This window comes from Nannospalax galili, unplaced genomic scaffold (assembly GCF_000622305.1).
Source record: "Nannospalax galili isolate Female #2095 unplaced genomic scaffold, S.galili_v1.0 scaffold1275, whole genome shotgun sequence".
NCBI lineage: Eukaryota > Metazoa > Chordata > Mammalia > Rodentia > Spalacidae > Nannospalax > Nannospalax galili.
Genome location: NW_008335578.1, coordinates 331,997 through 341,955, shown reverse-complemented (window position 1 = coordinate 341,955; position 9,959 = coordinate 331,997). Strand labels below are relative to the sequence as shown.

Here is a 9,959-nt window from a genome sequence, read left to right as displayed (position 1 = left end):
GGTGTTTGTATTTCCTTTGGGTATATGCCCAGTAGAGGGATTCCTGGTCATAGGGTAGTTATATGTTTATTTTATTAACTGATTTAAATAAGTATAATTTTTGATTTGTTTATTTTTATTTTATGTGTATGGGTGTTTTGCTTGCATGTATGTAAGTGTACCCGTGTCATCCAATACCTGCAGAGGCCAAAAGAGAGTATGAGAGCCCTTGGAATTGGAGTTACAGATGGTTGTTAGCCACCATGTGAGTGCTGGGAACCAAACTGGGGTCCTCTGCAAGAGCAGTCAATAATCTTAATCACTGAGCCATCTCTCCAGCTTTTTTTTTTTTTGAGACAGAGTCGCACTGTGTAGCCCTGGTTAACCTGGAATTCACTATGTGGATCAGGTTGGCCTGGAACTCACAGAGATTTATTTACCTCTGGCTCCCAAGAGCTGGGATTAAAGGCATACACCACCATGCCTGGCCTAATTAACAATAATTTAAATGAATTAATTTGTGTGTATGGTACAGGTATGTGCATGTGTTCATGCAGGTGCACATGTATGGATGTAGGTATGTATGAATGTGCGTGCATGTGTGTGGAGGCCAGAGGTCAAACATCAGATGCTTTCCTTAATAGTTTTTCCCCACCTTTAAAAAATATTTTTATTTATGTGTATGCATGTGCATCTGTGTGTATGCACACACATGCCTGAGGAGAGTCTTGGATCTCCTGGCACTTGAATTACAAGCAGTTGAGCCACTGGACCTGTGTGCGGGGAATCTGAACTCTTGTCCTCAAGATTGGACAGCAAGTGCTCTTAACTTGCTGAGCAATCTGTCCAGCTCCCACTTTACCTTTTTAAAGCAAGATCTCTCACTTAACCTACAACTCGTCAATTCAGCTGGGCTGACCACTCAATGAGCTTGGGGTATCTGCCTGATACTGCCTCCTCCCAGTGCTGGGAGCTGCATGGACCACACCCTGCTTTTAACTGGGTGCTGGGAGCTCAGGTCCTATACACGTGTGGTAGGCGCTTTACTAACCGAGTCATTTCTTCAGCCCCTATTTTTGCTGTTTTTAAATTTTTACTTTTGTTTTGTTGAGACTGGACTTGCTATATGGCCCAGATTCACCTTGAACTCATGATCCTCCTTTACCAGTGTATCTGGCTAATTTTCTTTTCTTTTTCTTTCTTTCTTTTTCTTTCTTTCTTTTTTTTGAGAAATTGTTAAAGAATAAACAAAAGGTATTCTATTTAAAAATCTCACTAAATATGAATGACATACCTGTGCTATAGACAGGTATCGGTTTTCTAGATGCTGAGAGGAAAAAACTTAGAGGCTGAGTTCAACAGGAAAGAAGGAGTGAGTGATTAGTCAAGTCTGCTGTGGGTACTGGGATAGAAATAGTGGTGTATTTGTTAAATACTTGTGTTCCTCAGGAGAGATGGTTCAGTGGTTAAGAGCACTGGCTGCTCTTGCAGAGGATTGAGATTCATTTCCCAGCACCCACATGGTGGCTAACAGTGTGTAACTCCAGTTCCAGGAGACCTCACACTCTCTTCTGTCTCTGTGGGCACTGAACAAGGGTACACTTACATACATGCAGGAAAAACATGCATACACATAAAATAAAACTATACAAATTTTTGAAAAATTAAAAGTATTGTGTTCCTATAATGAGCTGATCTCCAGCATGTAGTTTTTTTAATTGAATTTTTGAGAATTTCATACAATATATTTTGATTATGTTTGGATACCCTACCCCTACCCAATTTCATGTTCTCTCTCTCTCTCTCTCTCTCTCTCTCTCTCTCTCTCTCATACACACACACGCACCATATATATATAGTGCTTATAGAGTCAAACTTGTGTTCCCAAATGCCCTTTGGTGCGGGTTCATCCACTGGAATGACCCTTGGTGGGGTCAACCTACCAAGACTCACACCCTTAAATGAAACTGACTCTTCCCCTCCCAGCAGCCAGCGGTTGCTAGTAGTTCCTCATATAGATTTGGAGTTTCTTACCCATTTTCCCATGTCTATGCTGGGACATTTGTCTAGCTTGAGCTTATGTGGGGTTTTCAGTACGTAGTTTTGACAAGGTGTGGTAATATATCCAGATACTCACTTGAAAACATTCTGGAAGTGGAAAAATTATACAACGTATGGCTAGCTGATCCACAAGCACAACCTGTGATTTCACAAATACTAATGCATCTTGTATGAAAGAGTCAGGACAAGAGTCTTTCTTCTGTATATATGCAGGAAACAGCTGGCCATGGGGGCAAAAGAAGTCACACCTACAATTCCTCCTCAGGTTATGTACAGAGCAAAGACACTACTTGTAAAGTTTGACAATTGTTTATTGAACATTTATGACGTCTCTCAAAGATTTTCTTCCTACCAGCCAAAGGAATTTACAGCATTTCACCATAGACAAGACAGCAGAATAAATTAGAGAGTATGTTAAGAATGGAGTAAGCAGGAGGGAAGGAGTGAGAGGTGAGGGCCTGAGCTTGGAGAAATAGTGATGGCAAAAGTGTGGAGGCAGAGGTGAAGAAGAGGGGAATGGCGTCGCTAGAAGGCTGAACCCACAGTGTAGATGTGTTCAGCTGAGGCTGATGGGGTGGGGAGTCATAAAAATATGAGAAACCTGGGTGTGGGGTTCATCTCTGGTGTCTAAATAACACTGTTTTCCAGAAGGTTCCAGAGCTTTTTTCCCCCCACAGAAATTAGTACCAGGGAAGTGGAGTCATTCCACAATAGATTTGATCACGTGGGTTTTACACCTTGGACTGTTTTTGTAGGGGGACAGTAGGAAGCATTTGGTACATTGGGCTGAAAAATGCTGGAAGCAGAGTTAATGGGCCATTTTCATGGGTACTTGAACAGTTGAGGCTCAGCTCATGTGGTTTTAGAGAGGAACGAAGACTATCAGAAACAGAGGCTATTTATGGATGTTCTGACTAAGAATCTGTGTGTGGTGATCAGCTGGGGCTGAGGCAGCGGCTATGATGGTCAGAGTGTGCATCACTGAAGCGAAGCCTGTGGTTCATCAGGACGCTGGCTCTTCTGCCGTGGGGCCATCACTCAGCGGAGGGGAGGGGCTACCCAAGCCCTTTGGAGCCCAGAAGATTATTTCAGCTTTGTTTTGTTTGTGGTGATTTTACGCCCTGGCTTCTCCATTTTTGAATGTGTATTCTGTGTTGGCACATGTGCTGTGACTGGCTGTCGGAAGTTCCTGTCTTGACTTACCACGCTGATGGACTGTGACCTGGAGCTGTGAGTTGAACATGAGAAATGTGGATATGGGGTTTGGTTTTGGTCTCTGAATACCAGGACTCATGTGTTTTCTAAAGTGTTCCAGGAAGAATTCTCACAGGTTGTGTAGAGAGATAAAGAAAGACTGTGAAGATGGTATGATGGCATATGGCAACTGAGGGTGCCAGACATGAGGAGAGGAGACAGGTGAAAAAGCCATTTCAAAGCCAGCTGGAAGTGTGTGAGAGGCACAAGACAGAACCAAAGGCAGAATTCCCAGGCAGGGCTGATGTGGGGAGGGTGTCAGGAAAGGCTGGGAAGAGGGACCAGGAGGAAAGGCCAAACTTAAGTCACAGGTTTTCATAACAGCAAACACATCCAAAGAAACATGAACCACAGACTTGAAGACTATGGGACTGATCCATTTTCCAGTCCCGTGCCCAAGTCCACAGAGGCCACCTTGGCTGGAGGTTACTGAGAATTTCTAAGAATTTATCAGAGAGCTTCTAACTCTGGGATGATTTTTTAAAATATGTTCATGTTGTATGACTCATAGGAGGAAGAAGAAGATTTCAGTGGAGCCAAGGAGCCAAAAGTGGGATACAGAAAGGCATTCTGAGGTTGCATTAACAGAGTTTTGGAGTCCCACCTGAGGTGGGACACCACTATAAGGTGGTGTTAATATTATCATTATGTGCTCGGTTGTGGCTGGCTTGCCAAAGAAGTGCATGGATAAAGGGGAGTGATGGAAGAGGAACTGGGTAGAGATCTTTGAGGAGTGGTGCTGGCTACCACTAAATCTCCGTATGGTGGAGACAGCACCTGCCAGAGAACTTCTTGCTGATTTTTCCACTTTCATTGCAGATAGACCTGCTTCCGGAGGGTGCTTTGGATTTCAGGGTTCACTTTCCTTGGTGTCCCTTCCTGAATCACCTCTGTTTTTGCCATACGACGGGTTACCTGTGGCAAAAGTTGTAGTCAGCTTGGGGAATGGGGACGCTGATGTCAGGGGAGCATGGGAAGTGGGTGAAGAGAAGGGCAGGTGGGTACTCATGTCCCAAGACATTAATTGTCATCTTGTATCCTGTGGTTTGGATACTCTGTGTGTGTGTGTGTGTGTGTGTGTGTGTGTGTGTGTGTGTGTGTAGACAGATTGAGAGAGCTGATGTTGGAATGTCTTCCTCAGTAACTCTCCATCTCGTTTTTTTGTGGCAGAGTCTCTCACTGAACAAGCAGTTCACTGAGCTAGATAGACTGGCTGGCCAGCGAGCCCCATCCTCTTGTCTCTACTCCCCCAGCTCTGGGATTGCAGGTGTGTGCCATCACATTTGACTTTTTAATCAGATGCTGTGGATCTGAACTCAGGTCCTCACACTTGAATAGCAAGCACTTTACTGACTGAGCCATCTCTCTCCCCCTCTTCCCCTTGGTCTTTTGAGACTAACTCATATCATGTCACTCAAGCTGTCCTTGAACTCAAAGTCCTCCTGCTTCAGCTTCCCAAGTGCTGGGATTATAGGTGTGCATTCTCTCTCTCTCTCTCTCTCTCTCTCTCTCTCTCTCTCTCTCTCTGTATGTATACATGTATACTTATATTCTAATCCGAAGTAAACACATCACCATTAAAAGAAAAAGATTTGCCCAAACATTGGTTAAATAGCAAAGATTTTCTTACAGAAGTTGATCTGTATTTCATTTTAAACAATCTTATGTGGTTAAAGAGATGATTAAATGCTTGGCACACAAGCCTAAGGACTGGAATTCAGATCCTCAGATGTCATATAAATGTCCTGAATGGCACCCTGCCTTTAATTCTAGCCTTGGAAGGCAGAGATGGGGAATCTCCAGAGCAAGCTGACTAAGGAGACTAGTCATATTTGTGAACTCTGTTGATATGATTGAAAGACTGTCTAATGAATAAGGTAGAAGATCAGTTGAGGATGATTCTGGGCATCAACAACAGGCTTACACATACACACCTATGCACATGCAAACATGCATACACACATGTGAACACACGTGTGCCCACACACATGCAAATGTGGACACACATGTATGCACATATACACAAACACATGAAAAACAGCCTCACACCATGGGCTTGGTAGTCCCGATGTGTTTCATCATGGGAATTAAGACTGGGAAAATGCAGAAAGGCCTGGCAAGAGTCCCAGACACCCCATCTGGCTCACCTCTATCAGGAGTTCTGAGATGGACCCTTTCTTGTTTATGAACACATCCGTCAGGATCTGGATGAAGCTGGAGCCTTTCTGGTCGTGTCTGTAGGAGATGTACCCTGGGGATTTCAAAGCACTGAGTTTTGAGAAGTCTTCAGAGACTGGAGGGGACTCGGAGGAGGGTCCTTTCCTGGAGGAGGGGGTCAGGGGTCAGGGAGAGGGGGAAAAGTAGAGTCTACCCTAGGCCAGCTGGGAGATCGTACCCTCAACTGTGGAGTAGATGTGGAGGGTGTCCGTGTATGTTGGGATGGTTTGGAGGTCATCCTTTGTGATCATGGCAACCTCATCCCCACCTATTGTTTCACCGAGGTCTCGGTGTTCTAAAACCAAAGAGAGGTGAAGGAAAAGTCAGGGAGGAAGATGGGACAAAAAGATCTGGTGTTACACCCGGGTTGGCAGGGGCTATGGGTCTGAGATTGGACTGGATTTTAAAAAAACAGACTTGGGGCTGGAGAGACGGCTCAGTATATTAAGAGTGCTCACTGCTCTTTCAGAGACCTGGAATTTAGTTCCTAGCACCCATGTGGATTGGTTCACAGTCACTTGTAACTCCAGCTTCAGGGGATCTGGTCCCTCTTCTGGCCTCTGTGGGCATTGTACTCACATGCGCATACACACAGACAGACAGACAGACAGACAGAAACACACACACACACACAACTAAAAAGAAAATGAATCTTTAAAAATAGAACATGAGTAGGGTGGTTGGAGAGATGGCTCAGTGGCTAAGAGCATGTACTGCTCATCCCGAGGACCCCAGGTCAGTTCCCAGCACCCATGTCAGGCAGTCACAATGTCTGTAAGTCCGGTTCCAGAAGGATCTGACACCTCTGGCCTCTGTGGGCACCTGCATTCATGTTTACATACTCATACACAGACACATACTCATACACATAATAAAAAATAATGAAAAATCTTTTTAAAATAGATCATGAACTTAGCTGGGAAGGTGACACGTGTTTGTAATCTCAGCACTTGGGAAATGGAGTCAGGAAGGTCATGAGCTTGAGACCAGTCTGGACTACATAGCGAGACCCTGTATCAACCTTCTCCCTGCCCTCTCACCACCCCCTCCCCACCAACAAAGATGTAGCTTAGTATTCCTGGTTCCTGGCCCTGTTCCTACCTCCTCTGCAGGCCTGGATAATGTACACTTTTGGCTTGCCTCTCAGGGCCCGGCAGTTCTTGTTGTTCAAGATCTCGAAGAGGTCCTCCAGCTTGACCATCTGCTCATCCTCTCCTTTGAGGAGGCCTTCCTCACCGTGTGCCATGAGCACCACAAAGGCACAGCTGACTGGCTCTTCCCAGTTCTCTATGACCTGTTGGAACTTTTCCAATTCTTCCAGGAATTGCTTAGAGGGAAAGGAGACCAGACTCACACAAGTGCCCAAGAGCCCGCCCACATGGTTCAGCCCCTCCCCTCCCTACCTGGAGTTGACAACTTAATACCTGGGCAGTGGGATCTGTCTTCATGGTACTTTCAAATCTCAGCTGGTGGAACATGCGTTTCAGGGCATCCATATCTGCCCCGGAACCCTCTCGGGCTTTGGTGACACACAGGGTCAGGGCCAGGCGGGCACCTGACATATCATACACCTCCTAGGGCCAAGAGGTTGAAAAGGGAGGAAAGCACGAGGCAATGGGAGACGCAGTCCAATGAGGCTAGCGTTAGAGTTGCCAGGTAAAACACAGGTGTCCGTGACACTCAAATCTAACTTCAAAGTTTGTTTTTGTGGTACTGGAATTGAACCCAGGGCCTTGTCCATGCTAGATCAGTGTTATACCACTGAGCCATATCCCCACCCCAGTCTTCAAATTTCAAAAATGAAAACAAACAAAAAAACCCAACAACATCAAAACCACAAAAAAGCATGGAGTCATCCACTAGAACATGCGAAACCTACAGGTGGGCTCACACTCATGCGCATGGTGGGGTGCTCAGTAGGGTGACAGATATTGCAGCAGGTTACCCTCACATCCTCAGAGCTCTCTGGAAGGATAGGGGAGAGTCCAGCCCATCAGATGTGACCACTGGCAGTGACCTTCAACGGCCACACACACTCATTTATATCTGGTAACTGAGGCTCTGATAAAAGCACCAACTTGCCCAAAGGTCTTGCTAAGGCAGACCTAGACTTGAGGCTGCGTTGCTAAAACTTGGGAAATAAAAATAGGGGTTACGCAGGTGAATCAGAATTCCAAGTACATCCCATACAATATTTGGGATATATTTGTGCTAAATGCTTATTTGTTTGGGGAAGGAATTTTTTTGTTCATTTATTTATTTTTTTTATTCTTTGAGCATTTCATACACAAGTATAATGAAATATGATAATACCTACCCTCTAGTTCCTCCCTCCAACTATCTGACACCCTCTTCTGGCTCTGTGGGCACTGGATGCACATGATGTATAAACATACAAAACACTCATACATATAAAATTAAAAAAGAACTTAGTTTTTATTTTTTTGATTCATTTATTTTTAATTTATGTGTATGAGTGTTTTGCCTACATGTAAGTGCACTTGTGTCATCCAGTCCCTCAGAAGCCAGAAGAGGGTGTTGGATTTCCTGGAACTGGAGTTACCAATAGTTTTTAGCTGTCATGTGATTGCTGAGAACCAAATCCAGGTTCTTTATAAGAGCAGTCAGTGCCCTTAACCAACGAGCTATCTCTGTAGCCCCAAGAACTTGGTCTTTAGAGACAGACTAGCTGGATTCATTCCCTCCTTTTTCAATTTGGATTCCATCTCTGAGTCTATTTATTGTTATTGGAAGATCACAAAATAGTTCTGAGTCCAAGTTATGAGTTTTACATCCTCTATTCTTTCTGAAACATTAAACTCCTCACTCCCTTCCTGCCTCCCCATCTCCCTTTCACTCAAACTGTCCCCTCACCCACCTCCTGCAAGGGCTGAGGACCACTCATCTTTCCTTCAATTCCGAGTCTGGCTGTCTTTGCACCCTTGTCTTGTCCTTGGGGTCAAGAGAAGACAAGTCGAAGCTCTCCAACGAAGGCTGAGAGGATCCAGGCGTCAGATCAGTTTGTCCACCCTGGATATTTTAGAATGAATAGGAGACTTGCTACATAGTTAGACCTGGGCAAGAGATGGCAGTCCCTGGAGTATGTTCTCTCTAGAGTAACAACTTGGTGGAGTCTTTCATTTGTGGTATTATTCTAGGCCTACCAAAATGGCTTCTCTCTAGAACTGCCTCATCTCTCCTCCAGAACATTCACCTGCCTGTGATGGACCAGACTCCTCTTCTAGACTGATGATCAGGGTAAATACTGTCTTCTCTTCTACCAGGGTAACTGGCTGAGGAGGGTTCAGGGTAAGCCTTAAAATAAGAATTTCATCAAAGTGAGTGCTGCTTTGAACTGATAGGTCTCTAATCTGAAGAGGTCAATCTATCTCCTTCTCTGCCTGGAAACTGAGCATCTGTCAGAATTCTCCATCCTTCTCTCTGAGTCCTGTCCTACATAAAGGATGAACTGAAGGACTTCTGGCATACCCTCAACCTTTTTTCCAAACTTGTATATCAGACTGGAAGACTTCTTATGATTGGGGTTGCATAATGTCTGCTATGCCTTCTCTCATTGTACATCCATCTACCAATTCACCCACCCACACATCTGTCCACTCATCCATCTATTCATTCATACAGTCACCCATCTACCCATTACTTATCATGTGTCCACTCATCTATTCATCCATGTACTTAAAAAAATGTTTTATTATTTTTATTTTATGTGTATGTGTGTATTGCCTGCATGTAGGTAAGTGCGCCCATGTCTTGCAATGCCCACGGAGGTCAGAAGAGGCTATCAGGTCCCCTGGGACTGGAGTTACAGACAGTTGTTAGCTGCCATGTGGGTGCTGGGATTTGAACCCAGATCTTCTGCAAGAACAACCAGTGTTCTCAACTGCTGAGCCACCTCTCCAGCCCCCCTCCATGTATTTTTCTATCCATTCACCTGCTCATCAGTCACCCACCTGTCACCCATCACCCACCCACCCACCCATCCATCCATCTATCCATTCATCCATCCATTTGTCTGTGCATCAACTTACCCACCAACTATCCATCATCTGTCCATCCATCCATCCATCCGTCCATCCATCCATCTATCCGTCCATCCATCCATCCTCTACCTATACATCTAATGATCCCCTCATTCACTGATCAAACACAGGTTTTTTGAGGTTTATTATGTGTTAAGCACTGGCACTATATTATACAAAATAGACATTCTCCTTGCCCTTATGTAGCTCTATTTATGACAGAAATAAAATCTCTCTGTATCTCCCTCCCTCCCTAAGTATGTATGTATGTATGTGTGTATGTATGTATGTATGTATGTATCTATATCTATCTATCTATCTATCTATCTATCTATGGATCTATTTATCTATCTATCTATCTATCTATCTATCTATCTATGTATGTATCTATCTATCTATCTATCTGTC

The 9,959-nt window shown here is 44.4% G+C and overlaps 1 protein-coding gene across 1 annotated transcript; it reads right to left on the bottom strand.

The window, feature by feature from the left end:
• Positions 1–4,104: 4,104 nt before the first annotated feature.
• On the bottom strand, positions 4,105–8,422 carry Casp14 (caspase 14). Its single transcript, XM_008830441.2, has 6 exons — positions 8,390–8,422; positions 6,936–7,085; positions 6,613–6,838; positions 5,690–5,806; positions 5,442–5,545; positions 4,105–4,209 (listed from the first exon to the last, which is right to left on the bottom strand). Exons 1-6 carry the CDS (start codon positions 8,414–8,416, stop codon positions 4,105–4,107), a joined length of 729 nt encoding a protein of 242 aa, XP_008828663.1. The 5' UTR covers positions 8,417–8,422.
• Positions 8,423–9,959: the final 1,537 nt, after the last annotated feature.

Coding starts and splice junctions, on each gene's coding strand:
- Casp14 (XM_008830441.2), bottom strand. CDS start 8,416: ATGAGTGGTCCTCAGCCCTTGCAGGAG. Junction 7,086..8,389: donor GTCCTCAGCCCTTGCAGGAG/GTGGGTGAGGGG, acceptor TCTTGGCCCTAG/GAGGTGTATGATATGTCAGG. Junction 5,807..6,612: donor TATCCAGGCCTGCAGAGGAG/GTAGGAACAGGG, acceptor CTTTGGTTTTAG/AACACCGAGACCTCGGTGAA.